At 39.6% G+C, this 14,276-nt stretch overlaps 1 protein-coding gene across 4 annotated transcripts in view; it reads left to right on the forward strand.

The window, feature by feature from the left end:
- Nucleotides 1-13,309, forward strand: part of furina (furin (paired basic amino acid cleaving enzyme) a) — a 93,047-nt gene extending 79,738 nt beyond the window's left edge. For all 4 annotated transcript variants that reach the window (XM_053635396.1, XM_053635395.1, XM_053635393.1 and 1 more), the window contains 7 exons: nt 456-556; nt 2,107-2,210; nt 2,618-2,735; nt 4,899-5,078; nt 5,250-5,374; nt 6,614-6,742; nt 9,181-13,309. In XM_053635396.1, the coding sequence (XP_053491371.1) occupies nt 456-556; nt 2,107-2,210; nt 2,618-2,735; nt 4,899-5,078; nt 5,250-5,374; nt 6,614-6,742; nt 9,181-9,809 (1,386 nt within the window). In that variant the 3' untranslated portion in view covers nt 9,810-13,309. The remainder of the gene's footprint in view (nt 1-455; nt 557-2,106; nt 2,211-2,617; nt 2,736-4,898; nt 5,079-5,249; nt 5,375-6,613; nt 6,743-9,180) is intronic.
- The last annotated feature ends 967 nt before the right edge of the window (nt 13,310-14,276 follow it).

Raw genomic sequence — 14,276 nt, forward strand, 5'->3', positions numbered from 1 at the left:
GCGTCCTCCGCCTCTGAGCTGTCATTCAGCTGCTCAGCAATTTTTAGCACTTAGCCTCAATCCGAGCCGCTCCGTCTCAGTCGGTGCACCTCCCACCTCTCTCCGTCATGAACCATTCCACAGTCTTTCTTGCAGTCTAATTTTCTCTCTGTCTGTCACTAGTTTCTCATCCCTCTCTGCTCCTTACACCAGTCACCTCAGTCCTAAGGGCTAATTATGATGCCTCTAACCTTGCATGAATGTTTAAACACGCATCAGGTTCCCGAGCTTGTGCAGCTCGACTTGGATCTGGATGCAGCCAAAGCAGATATGCAGCACAGCCACTCTCCTAATGCTTCAGTCTTTATTTGATCCTACAAACCCTCTCTGCTTAAGTTTCTAGTGTGCCTAGAGTCTCTTACACATTGAGCTCTTCTTTATGAAAAGATGGCTTGAATGTTTCCTCTTACCCACAGATCACTACAGACCTGAGACAGAAGTGTACAGACTCACACACAGGCACCTCGGCTTCAGCTCCTCTGGCTGCAGGAATCATAGCCCTCGCCCTGGAAGCCAAGTAAGTGGAGACCAACCCCAGCTAATTACAGCTGGAATCACGACTATATCATTAAACACCACCAAAAGCTTTGAACTATGATGTTGTGGCTTTGTCGTGATTGTTGTTTTAGTGCCTTCTAAACAGACAGGGCCAGGAATGATACTTTTCCAGGCAGTTATTATAGTTGTGGTATACTTCCCCCATGTTGCACTGTAGTAGTGACCGGTATTTCCATGAGAGATTTTCAGATAGTGTTTATATTGTGGTTGTTCAAAACTGCTGCACATACAGCAACGGCTTTTGTGGAGATCAACCAGCTTTAATGCTGGTTTATGCTTTTTCAGTCCAGTGTAATATTTGTTTGTATAGCACTTTTAACAACAGACATTGTCACGAAACCTGGATGTAAACTTAGAATTCTAAAGAGCAATCCAGAGGAAACGGACAACGTAAGGAAGAAACCTTGAGTGGAATCAGACCCCAAAGGAACCCGTCCTCTTCTGGGTGATACTGGATTGTGGGATTATAAGTCATTACTCTTCTGCAACAGTACTAAGTCTGTTTAATGTATGCTTAGTATGAGCCTATTGGGAATAAGAGTCCTGAAATAATCACAGAGCAGTCTTTTTAATTACAGCGCCACTTATTGGGTACAAGTGTACAGTATCCAGAAACTGCTTTTAGGACGTGTCTTTTTACATCAAAAAGTAGACGCAAAGAATATTCATGCACACATTACACTTACTGACAACTATCAAGTGAGTTACAACAAGCCTGCTTATGCAATTTGAACCATGAATCCATGTGAAGCTACAGCGTGAATATGGGTGTTTCAAATATAGGAAATAATTCATTTCTAGGAAATTATTTCCTTGCAGTGCCTTATATGGTCATTTGAGTATGCTTTTGTTATCCAGTTTGTTTTGTTGCCAAATTCTTCTTGTGGGCAAACATTAACTTTATTAAAGAAGAATAATGTGCTTAAGTCTTTTTTAGATCACACATTTTATATAAAAATGTTTCCACATCCCATACAACTGTCCATACAGTAATATTTTATGCTGATGATAAAATACTGTCTTTAAGAAAATCAGAGTTCCTGCACTCGAAGTTCAGGATTCAGCAGAAAGCAGAAGACGTCATAGCGGTAGCATTTAAACATAAAGTGTTGCTAACTCTTAAGTGTTGGGTTTGTGGTTTGTATGGCGTAAGTTGCAACAAGGCTTTGTAGATAGTTTCAGCTTCTGGTCCAATGCTGTCTGAACACCTTAAATTAGTAGGATGTTTCATTGGGACTATGACGCAGTTATGACTCTTAGTCATTTCTAGCATTACCTGAAGCTGTGTAAGCAGTAGGTGTAACTGCTTCATCCTAGTGTTGCATTTCAGACTTGACCTTTTCGCTCTCCTGCCTGTGAAAAAGCTCTCTATCTGTGAGAGCTTTAGAATTACAGGTGAAATTTCACCCTGAATGCCACTTGCTACTTAACACAGTTCATTTAAAGACCAAGTGTTGGAAGAGATGAGTTAGCTCTAATAGATTTTTTTGTTGTTGTTTGTCTTGACAGTAAAAACTTGTCATGGAGGGACATGCAGCATCTGGTTGTGAGGACATCTAACCCAGCTCACCTGATCACTAACGATTGGAAGACCAATGGGGTTGGACGCCAAGGTACTGACATGCAGCTTGTGCTTTTCTTGTCTGCTGTCTGCTCTGTTTATTCTGTGCTTGAGCTCCACAACCAAGTGTGATGTGTTGCCAGTCAATGAAGCGATGTTCATTATACCAATCAAGAATGCATTTCAGTTCCTCGCCTGTCTCATAATGTCATTGAATGCTCAGGCCCCTATTAAACTGGACTGCATGGAATTGCCAGGTTGCTGTCAGCAGTATTGATTTATTTTTCTCTCTCTCTCTCCCTCCGAATCACTCTCTCCATCTCCTTTTCTTTCTATCTGTTTCTCCTCAACTGTCACATATTTATATCGCCCATCTCTTGTCTTATTCTTATCTTTTCCCATCTTGCTGTACATGTCCATCACTTTATATCTGTCTGTCTCCCTCTGTCTGTTCTTCAGTAAGCCACTCGTATGGATATGGCCTGCTGGATGCTGCTGCCATCGTGGCCCAGGCCAAGAACTGGACCAGTGTGGGCCCTCAGCAGAAGTGTGTCATCTCCATGTTGTCTGAGTCCAGGTTAGTCTGTCACTCAAAGCAAGATTCTAATAAATAACCCAATACAGCTAGCATATTTATAATAGGTGAAAGGTAATGGGCAATTGTATGAAGCCTACAGCCCACATCCTGGGGCTGGTCCAATAAAGTTTGTACTCTGGCCTGCTAAATGAATTCATGAATTTGTTCTAAATTAAAATCATGTTGTGAACCGTAATTGAATGGAAAGGTTTGAAAAAGAACTAGCCTGTTATTCCACTAGGTGGCAGAATAGAGAAATAAACACAGGGCTGTAAACTTGATCATATGCGCTAAAGATGCTAATGTAATTCTCCATTCGCAAGCAAAAAACTTTAAGCCGTAACCAGGTCTCTTTCCAAAACAAATTAAAAGGGGTGTGGGTTAATGAATTGTAATTGCAATTGCAGTGATTTATTTATTTATTTTTGGTCCAGTCCACTTGACATTGAACTAAGAAGTGTAATGTGGCCCGTTACCAAAAATGAGTTTGACATTCTGGCTTTAGCGTGTTGTATGTGCTAACATATGGCTCACAGGCTTCACTTGGGGTGCCTTACAAGACTGTTTGAGATTATTTGTATCTCTGGCCTTGATTTCTCAAGAAAAGACAGATTTTAATAGGAAGTTAGCATTGTACTGACAAGCAGTGCTAGGGTGCACGTCTCATTTACAGTCCACGTGAGCGTAGATTGAACCGCTCTGCTGGGTTTGATGTTCCGTCATGAGGGGGAGGCTTTCCCGCGGTGCATGTCTAAAAGAAATAATTACTTGCAGATGATCTATACCACACTCGTGTCTCTGCTGACAATCACACACTCCTCTAAATGCCCCCCTCCTTTATGTACACAAGCACATACACAAGCCCTCTCGAGAGCTCATGCTTTTTTCATTTGCGTCTCCCCCTCGGTTCCTTCATGTTATAGAAAAGATCAGAGGGCTTTGGAACGAAGCCCAGTTGAGCATGCTGGTTAGTATGGTCACGCTTCTGGAGCTGGTCCAGCTGAGCTTAGTGATTACATCTCTGCGTTGATCCCCTCCTCCCAACGTCAAACCCAGACTGCAAGTACTGTGCTGTTTTTGACATGCATCTGTGTGCAAGAATTTTTATTTTGTTTACGATCTCACGGATGATATGAGGGATCATTAACTTTATATTATTAAGCCCTGGTCCTGCTTAACATGAATAGGATCCTTACAGGACTTGCTGTGGGGTATAGAGATCCTGGTACCTGGCTTTCAGTGACACAAACAAGCTCTCTAGCTGGGAGAGCTTACCATGTTCTTAAAGTTTAATGTGGTGTCCCTTGCTCTAGGCTTTTATGTACTTGTGACGTCCTTGTGTGATCAAGTTATCGTCCAGGCCACAGTGACCTGGTTCTGATCCTTGTGGGGCTTTTTTTGTGTTCTGCAGTAACGGGTGTGGTGGATATGGGAAAACACTTGGTCTGGAAGATATCAGTTGGTGGTCCGATGAGACACCGTTTCGATTTTCTGCTGATAACTGGAATGACTTACAGTTGAACTTGGATTGCTTATCAGCCTTGTCATTTGGTATTCCAAAAGTGAAAAGGGAATGGAGAAAATGTTTTTGTGCTTTGCTGAGAATCTAGATTATTGTAGGCTGCATGATGCAAGTGTGATGTTGCCACAGACCTTGTCTCCAGTGCACTTGTTACAAAAACACTACCAAAAAAAAATCTAAGCATTCAGCTAAGCTCTTCCATGGAAGCAGTAATGATGTGGTGATTTATTGTTTCTAAGATTATATGAATTAATTTTTAAAAATGATGCATTTTTAACCTCTCTCCCTTTAGGGAGGCCAAGGAAAGGATCAAATGTGCAACTGCTAAAAGCACAGAATCAGTCAATTGAAGTGCTGCAAAAAAAAAAGCTACTAAAGAGTTATGACTTTGGAGCCCTGACTTGGGGGGGGGGTCCTTAATCCCTATTCGAATCACATCACTGATTATAGTCTAATTGAATGTGGATTATGGCACAGCTTTGTGTAATTGTGTTCGTTTTATTAGCAGGACTAAGTGTAATAAGGGAAAGGACAAGTCACTGTGACTTTCAGCATCTTGCAGTTCACCATGTTTTGAAAGGAACTGTTACAGAATGCAGTCTTATAAAAAAATAAATAAATAAATTGTGCTTTTATTTCAGGAACATTGGGAGCCACCTGGTGATCAACAGGAGCGTAGACGCGTGTTCAGGCAAGCCCAACTTTGTGAGCTCTCTGGAACATGTCCAAGCCCAGCTCACACTGTCCTACAACCGTCGTGGAAACCTGGCCATCTACCTGATCAGCCCACAGGGCACCCGGTCAACTCTGCTCACCCCCAGGTCAGGGGCTGTAAACCTATTTATTTGCTTGTCTTGTGTCAAATGTGTAAGGTTTTTGGGCATGATGTTTTTCTTCCCTTCCTCTTGGCAGACCCACTGTTGTATGGATTGTACATTGGTTGTGTCCCTCGCTCCAATTAAAGACTACCGTTTTCTGTCTTTGTCCTTCAGACCTCATGATTACTCCTCTGAAGGCTTCAACGACTGGGCCTTTATGACCACCCACTCATGGGATGAAGACCCTCGCGGCGAGTGGACTCTGGAAATTGAGAATGTGGCTGGAACCAGTGACTACGGTAACTATTAATATCCTCTCCCTCAAGGTTCTTTATTTTATACAGTCATTAATGCATGCGGAAAGCAGGGCAGACATTTTAGCTGAAGCGAGGAGTCTCACTCCTGGAGTTCCAGTGGGCTGCTTCTCTGCATAACTTTGCAAGTGTAACTAGAAGAATCTTGCAGAATGCACTACGTTTTTAGCATAAATAACAGAGGGGTTGGACTGTGGCAAGGTTTGACAATTTTTATTCATTTATTTATTTTTCTCAAGGTCAAAATAATTGATTGCTTCTTTGTTTGATGTTGGTCAAACGTAATGCTGAGCACATATTGTTATAGCAGCTTATTGACACTTCCAAACAGGGCTTTCTGTTGGAGGATGTGATTTGTTGTACCTTTTTTGCATTCCCTCATGTTCTTTGAAAATCTTTCACTAGGCTTGTAACAGTTTTAATGCCGATTGAGCTAATTTGATTAAAGCTTTTTCCATTAACTTGATAGCTGTCTGAAGGAAGTTTCTACACTGAAAGTGCTGTCTAGGCTAGGGCAATTAAGGCCAGCAGTTAATCTTGCTCTGAGAAATTAGCTTCCCAATGCTGTAGACTTGACAGGAAATTAGGAGTGTCTTCTGCTGCATCCTCCCTTTATTCCTGTCATCTTGTTCTGTCTGTTGTTTTTACGAGTTGGTTGGCTTTACTTGTTTTCCTTCTCCGTATCCTGCTGTAAATCTTATTAATTAAATATGGCAAAGTAAATCACAGGTTTGAGACTCCCTCTTCCCCTGTCCCCTGCTATCAGGCTGTCCAGCCTATCATTCTGCAGACTGTAAATATTCACTGAGCCCTGGCTTACATTATTCAACTGGTGTGTGTGTTTTACTTTACTAGCCCATCTATAGTGTGAATAATTGAGTTGCATTGATTGTATTAGCCTGATTTAGCAAGCTGTTGACTTTTAACAGTCTACAGTGACCGATTTTAGTGGTGCCAAGTTAAAGTGGGTGGAATAAATCAACTTGACATTAACAGTCGGTTTTCTTAAATAAACATTTAAAAAAGACTCTCTATTCTGTTAAGTAGTACAATCTACTAAAGCACATCATGTTAATCTCTAGCTGTTTTGCAACATGTACAGCTTAATTGCTGAAAAATTCAGTAGTAAGACTTGGTACCGTGGGCAAAAACATATTGTGTAGTAGCAGATGCTACACTTTTCTTCTGCATGAATGGATCATTATTTCATGTCTTGTCTCTCAGGCACTCTAACACAGTTCACGCTGGTTCTCTACGGCACTGCCTCTGCATCAGCTGGCTTGTCCACACCAGACTCCGTCCAACTCCCTGAAGCCGGCTGCAAAACCTATGACCTCAGTCAGATTTGCACAGGTAAGAGCTCCACTGCTGAAGTAAGAGTGCCCCCTGCAGCCCAGCACCTGTATGTGCAATGTTGCGTGCATTCATTTGTGTCCCAATATACACTTGGAATTGATGTTAAATTTAAAGGTATGGTTTGGGGGAAAAGTTTAAGTTATACATTATAGTAAACGAGCCACCACATTTGGTATCTGCTTCACTAGGTTTATACTGTGGTTTTGAGGCTAAAATAACTGAATAAGTAATTAAATAAATATTCATGTACTTGTTTGAAGTTAACCTATATAATGATATTTTGAAATGAAGGATTTTGCCAAATAGCTAGGATGGTCTACATTTATAAATGAAAATTAAACTTTTTGCTACATTTCCCTGTTTAAAATTTTGCAGGCTATTTTTCTTTTTTTTTTTCTTTCACTTTTACTAAACATCAGCAAGTTGTGACATATAAGACGTAAGTGCTTTTTGGGGCAAGTGTGTGTATATGTCTGTCTTTCTTGTTCACCGCATTTGCCGTGTGGGCGAAAACAGTGTGCTGGGTGAGTGACGGTGTTATTATTTTAGCCTGGCCTGTGGTTTTGTCACTTAGATCACTAGCTGTTTGATAGCCAAGTTGTAACACTATAAACATATGAAATTTGGCTCTTACTAATTAGCAAGTCAGGATTGCTTTCGCTGTCCTGTTTTTCTCAGTAATGAACTCCAATGAACTTTTCAGCTGACAGTCACTACCGTTGTTAGCTTAATTTAGCATTGCATTTGTTTATATGAAGGTGGGTCATCCAAACCGTTACCTTCACAAATTATACCAGTGTTTGTTCTCGTTTTACTACATCTCTTGTCGTTTGTTTTTTGGAAGCACAACGTGGATTCTGGCACATTTTGTATTCTGAACAGACTGAGATGGGGGGGGGTCAGGCTACATCCACGTTAATCCGGATAAATTTGAAAACGACGTTTTGGCGTTGTAGTGTGGATTGAGAAAACGGAGATATTCAAAAACAATGACCTATTTATTTTTAGACATGTGATGTGGTCATGTGAGACCCATTCTACTCGCAGCAAGCAAAAAGGAGGACAATAATGTACTGCAGGTGTTTTGCCTACTATCCAGTTTGATAGCTTTGTTAAAGATCAATGTCACTTTGTTCAATCTTCAGATTGCATTTTTTAAATAAACTCCTGACGGAAATGACGCGGGCCAAAGCGCAATATGTTTTTATGCATACACAGTATAGGGATGTAAGCGTTTTCAGAAACTTGTGTGGATGAGCCATTTTTGCAAAACGTTTGAAAATGCCAGCTAAACTGAGAGCGTTTTAAAATGAAAATGCAGTTTTTCAGATCTATCCAGATTAATGTGCACGTAGCCTGAAGCAGCCTTGAGGGGTCTGTAAAAAAGATTTATCCAACCTAGCACTTTACCCCGAACCCATTTTTCCAAACAGACTTTTTTAACCAATAAATAAATACATTATAACGTTATCAAATTCTGTATATTCTCAATTATTTTTTTAAATAGTGAGAAATAAAATTTAGAAGTGCATTATATTTATTTATTTATTTTTCTAATGCTGCACTGGTTGCAGGTGCTCTGTGGCTAAACCATTGTGAGAGTCTCTAGTGCTATCCACTTCCTATTCTTCTTAAGTGTGGGTCTTTTACAGAGTAGGCAGAATATTTATAACCCCTGATATCTGCCTCTTGATTTGGTAGCTCAGTGGTTTTTAAGCCAGTCCTCAGGGACACAGAGTCCACATTTGTGTTGTTTTCAACAGACAAAACACTGATATAGTAGTTGTAACTGAGCTAATTTGCCTGCCTGTTGGCGGATGTGTCCATGTTGCTCTTCTAAGATCCTCTCCAAATGTCTAGAGCTGTTAGCGCCACTAAGAATTACAGCCAGGTACTAAGCATAACATTTTCACAGTACCTTTGTTTCATTATTTATTGTTTGCTGAATTGGGGACTGGGGAAAAATGTGCATCTGCTCCCTGATTAGCTTGTTGTTTTCCTATTAACTAAAATACTTGTCTCTTAAGGTCGGTTTATGGCATACAACCAAGGTTAAACACAAATTACTCATCTTGGGTATCAGAAAAATCTGCTCTTTGCAAGGATGAAGATCCTAAAGGAACCTTGGTTTCTAGGTCATTTTTCTAATTAACCTGATGGACTGTGTTTAGTTGTAGTGCACAATGACTGCTCCTTTAGCACTCATCTGGCCTGCTATTTAGTAGACAAGGAAATTCAATATGGGAACTAATAAGTGATTCTCGTCTGTATACAGTGTCAGAGTACCAAATTCTATATACCGAATTATTTATTCTCTACTATTATTGTTCAGCATATTTTGAAGGTATTTTTTTTTCCATACCTGGTATTTTTCACCATATCAAGCTTTCCTTCTCTGTGCAGTTATAATTGTTTTCTTTTCTCTGTGTATGCAGAGTGCAACCCCGGGTTCTACATGTACCAGCAGGGTTGTGTACATGAGTGCCCTGCAGGCTTCACGTCTGTCTCCCAGTCTGAGCTTTCCTCTTATAACGATGTGGCTGCTGTCCTGCATCCAGCCTGCATGCCCTGCCATGAGCTCTGCCTTACCTGCAGCGGCACAGGGCCAAGAGACTGTCTCTCATGCCCACCCCACAGCCACCTGGACCTACTCACTGGTACCTGCCAGCACCAGAACCAGATTCAGCGCGAATCACCCGATGCCGAGTTGTTCCAATTGCGCGGCAGCGCCCCTTCTGGCATCATGAATCTACAGCTCTCGTCCAGTCTGCCTGCCACTGTGGCAGTGCTCTGCTGTGCCTTTATCGCAGCCACCTTTGTAGTGGTGTTTGGCCTGCTTCAGTTCCACTCCTATAGCCTCACTAAAATGTACAGTTCTGAAGTCGGCGTGGGCTCTGTAATGCGCGCAAACTTCGGCCTGAGCATGGCGCGCAGCGACATCATTTCCTACAAGGGTATACCAAGCGTGTGTAACGAAGACGGGGGCAACTCTGAGTCCGACAGCGATGAGTTCGACATCCAAAATGAGAGAACTGCCTTCATCAAAACACAAAGTGCTCTTTAACCCTTTCCCCACACACTTTTGCTATCTATCTTCTCCTCAACTATTTTCTTTCTTTATCTTTTTGAAGATATGGTCTTTCACGGGCTTGTCTCCCCTTTTCTTTTTTTGGGTTTGATCCTGCAGTTTATTTATTATTCCTATTTTCCCCCATAGTGGTGAACCATAATATCAGGGCCACTCTGCACACACCTGGCCTCGGTGCCTCTAAAAGAACGCCTCCATGGCTGATTGGCTGGAGGATGAGACAAAAAAACAAAAAGTTGATTGTCCCAGGCTTGCCAGCAGGACTCTCCAAAAACACAATAAACACAATGATTGTCATTTAGTCTCTTCCTCTTCTTTTCAGTCCCACTACATGTTGTCCAATAAGATCTAAGGAAGAAATCCTATTACTGTGTGTATCAGAAGTGTCCAATCTGACTAAATAATCTGCTGCTTAATCATAGAGAATTCGTTTAGTGTTAAATGAATCATTGTGAATCTTATTCTTATGCTGAGGTCCTTTTTGAAAGACTTTTGGGGAAAAAAAATTAAAAAATTTCTTGGGGGGCTAGCATGGCTTCATTTCTAATGCACACAGATTCACAATGCAGACCCCCAAGCATAATTCGCCTGCAGAGAATTTCAAATGCTGAGTTCATTGGTTTTTTTTTTCTTCTTCTTCTTCTTGAAGGCGGTTTACACTGCTGTAACCTTGTGCGCTCTTTCTGACTCCCTGGAGGTAGCTTTGCAGCACTGCTCTGAAATGAACTCCATTTGAGGCCTTGGGAGAAACGTTAGCAGGGCTTCTCAGGATTGTACTGACAAACCCTGAGAAGAGATAAGGCAGTTTTAACTTCCTTCTGATGTTAGTTTCATTTGCCTTTATATCATATGTGGACATGGTGAGGTTCTGTTTTGGCAGTAAGAAAGTGACTTTTTGCGAATGAAACTACAAGGGCTCAATGAACACTTCAATGCAGCTATTGTGTGAGGCAGGGAATCAGAGTTGATTATTCATGATTAATCTGGTTGGAGAAGTAATTAAATCAAGCATCAGGTTATTTCGGTTTGTCTTGAATCATGTGCTTACTCAAACCCAGTAATGGTTTGGCCTAATTCAGCTATATTCTCTTTATGCTCAAATCCTTATAATTTTTATACAGATGTTGTGAGCTGGGTTTTAAATAGTATTTCTTTGTTGTTGTTTTTGTTTTAATAATACAAGTAGATATTACCTGTGTGTGTGCGCGGAAGACCGTCGGGTCATGGATGGATCTTTTGAGATTCCACACCTGTTTTTAAATACTTCAGTAATTGTAGCATTAATAGCAGATGACATTTTTACCATTTTTAACATCTGTCTTTTCAAGTGTCTTCTAGCAACAACACACAAACCCTCCACGATTGGTTTTTAAGAATGTGGTGATTAAGACTGCAGTTTGGAAAGTTTAAAATCCTGCTTCTTCCACAAGTCTCCTGTGGATGATTATACCATATCAATTTCATAGGGCTACATTTGTTTTTTTTTTTTTGTTGTTTTTTTTTTTTTTTAAATAGCCTTCACATCAGGCTCAGACTCTAGCATATTAAATGTTCATCACGTCAAAAGCATTACCTCATGCCTCAATAATTCATTTCTGTCATTTTTATATATATATATATATATATATAAAATGTCCCCCCCCCCCTTCGTACTGTACGTGTGCTTGACTTTAATTATAGCGCAATAGGATGTTTCTCGAAGTCCTTATCTACCCAGTTAAATATCTTGTGGTTTTTTTTTGTTTTTTTTTTAGTAAATATTCTTTTAGGGAATATGACCTTCCATACTTTTTAAATCTTCATTAACTAAATCCTGCCTTGGAGATTTATAATTAACTGAAACTTTAAAATTGTTTACTTGTTCTTTCTTTTCATTACCTCCAAAATGGTCATCTCTTCTTTCTTTTCACGTTTCCCACTTCTCTGTTAGGAATACACCTTATTTCCCTTCTCTAATTTTAATGTAAATGACACTTGTATATATTCACATTTTATTTTGTTTTCTTTTATATTCAATTCCCCCTTTTTCCTTTGCTTTGCATTAGTCTGTTCTGTCCAGCTTAAATTAACAAATGTACACTGTGCATTGATTTATAGGTAACAGAATGTGCATCTGATGAACACTAATTTCAATTTTAAAAAATGAGATGTTATGGAAATTTACACACATACACACAGTAGCTGCATTTCACTAAAATGACTTCATGACCGGATGAAGTGACTGAGTATTTGATTATAATTACTTGATGGAATTTAGTGAAGTACTGAATCAAATATGGAGGTGGGTACTTTTGCCATTCTTAATGTTACAACACGAGCCCTTTGAGATTAAAGATTTGATTGACCTCATCTTGCATTCACACTAGCAAATGACTACACAACATTAAACTTCATTTCCTTGAAATAGACATTTCGCAAGTGCAGCGGGGTGACATGCATTAGTTTATGTAAATTGGTTATAAAATGTTGACGTGGCAAAAAACGATTGGCTAATAAATTCCTCGGATTTTCCTCGTCTCATCTTAATTTTGTATCTGCGTTTGGTTCCCATTTTGTTGCACAAAAACTGAAGGAAAAAACATCAGTGAAACCAGCAAACACTAAAAATACTTTTCAGATAAAGGTCACGTAGTATACGTATAAGAGGTATATGAATTTCACAGTGGTCTGTATGTATTTTGGCTAAAAACATTTATCAGATCTACAAGCGGTAATGGTAGCAGTCGCGCCACTCTACAAAAGACCAATCTGGCAACTTGACATCAGCAGCTTGTCGCTTGTTAGTGTGATGTACTTTGGGTTGTGCCTCCATGTTCATTTTTACAATATTACCCTAGTAAGTGTTGCAGTAGTGAACTCAGCTGGACGTATCGTCTTGGGCTGTGTTACTCAAATAATGGCAAGGTCCGACGTTAACCTAACAGCATGACGTATTCTTATGAAGGTCTTCTAATTAAACACAAGCATTAAGCACTCAGTGTCCTGCAGGATTACTGGGCTTTGTGGAGGCCATGACCAAAGACAGGAACGTGAAACGTGTACGCTACACCGACGAGTTAAACTGCAGGAGAGACTCGCTTGATAGATAGGGATTATTTTCATTCTATATTTTAAGGTGGGTGTTATCTTGCCATATCTTGGTTTACATGGTATGACAGCTCCCATAATATCCCTCTCTCTCTCACACACACACATATATATATAAAAATATATGCGCGCACACATGCCGAACCTGTTTACCACCATGCACTTCTTCTGTGCCCAGCTTGAATTGTCAGTACGTCCTGTTGTTGAATGATTTTAGTATATATCTGAGACAGAACAACTAAATTAATATAAAATAAGACCTATTTTTGTGCATTGTCATTCATGTAATTTAAAGATTTTGCCTTTTTAAAAAGTTTTCTCCTTTTTATTTAATTGATGTCAATATATGAATTATAGATTTATGAAAAATAAAGATCTATGCAAAGTTATGAACTTGCCTCTTTACTCTTTACGTGTTACTTTTACCACGTTTGGTCAGACTTTTCACATGTGCATGTTCCAAAAGCCAGACTCTGCTTTGCTGTGGTCTAGATTTCTAATGACTCAAATATTTATTTATTTATTTATTTATTTATTTATTTAAAGTTAGTTAAACTTTGCTGCGAGAGAGACAGTTGAGTGAGATGAAATTATCCGTTACATCTGTATTTCTATGTAATGACTGTTGCATCCTGTAGAGTTTTGAATGGTGAGCTGTGACAGATATGTGGTTAGAGGTGTGGTTATTTCTGCACAGGAAACAACGACCAGTAGGTGTTGGGGTTTTTAAAAAAAAATTTTTTTAATAAAATAAAAAAGCTGTTGCCACTGTTGTATCTATAACCTCAATGTTTTTATTTATTTATTTTTTTTACTGTAATAAGATCATAAGATAATCATCCTGGATGAAGGACCCTCAACAATAATTTAGTTTCTGTATTTGTTTAATGTACATGTACCGATACAATCTGCAAGGTTTCACAATTGCAAAGACTGTTGAGTTTTGTATTCTTCCTCAAACACCTCCACACATGCTTTCATTTGACTGCATGTCAAGAGGCCTGATTTGCCAGTGTGTAGTCATCAAGTCTCTCATGTACAACATTGTAAGAGACTATATTGGGTGCATAGCTGCAGTGCATAATCACTTGACCCCTTTCTCATTGTGTACTTTTCATCTAATTAGTGTGTTTACTCTAGAGATGCAATTATTATGTTAATAATAAACATTATGTTAATTCCTGGGAGATAATGATAGAAGTGCCAAAAATTAAGTATGAAACCCCAAGCACTTTTTTATTATACTAGTGCAGCATGCTTTATATAGCAGAAGAGGCAGAACCTTTAAAAGTTTAAAACCTTCCAAAGAGATGGTCCACTAGAGTTTTGCTCTGTTTTGTTTGTTTGTTTGTTTGG

This window comes from Ictalurus furcatus, chromosome 10 (genome assembly GCF_023375685.1).
Source record: "Ictalurus furcatus strain D&B chromosome 10, Billie_1.0, whole genome shotgun sequence".
In the NCBI taxonomy this organism is placed as follows: domain Eukaryota; kingdom Metazoa; phylum Chordata; class Actinopteri; order Siluriformes; family Ictaluridae; genus Ictalurus; species Ictalurus furcatus.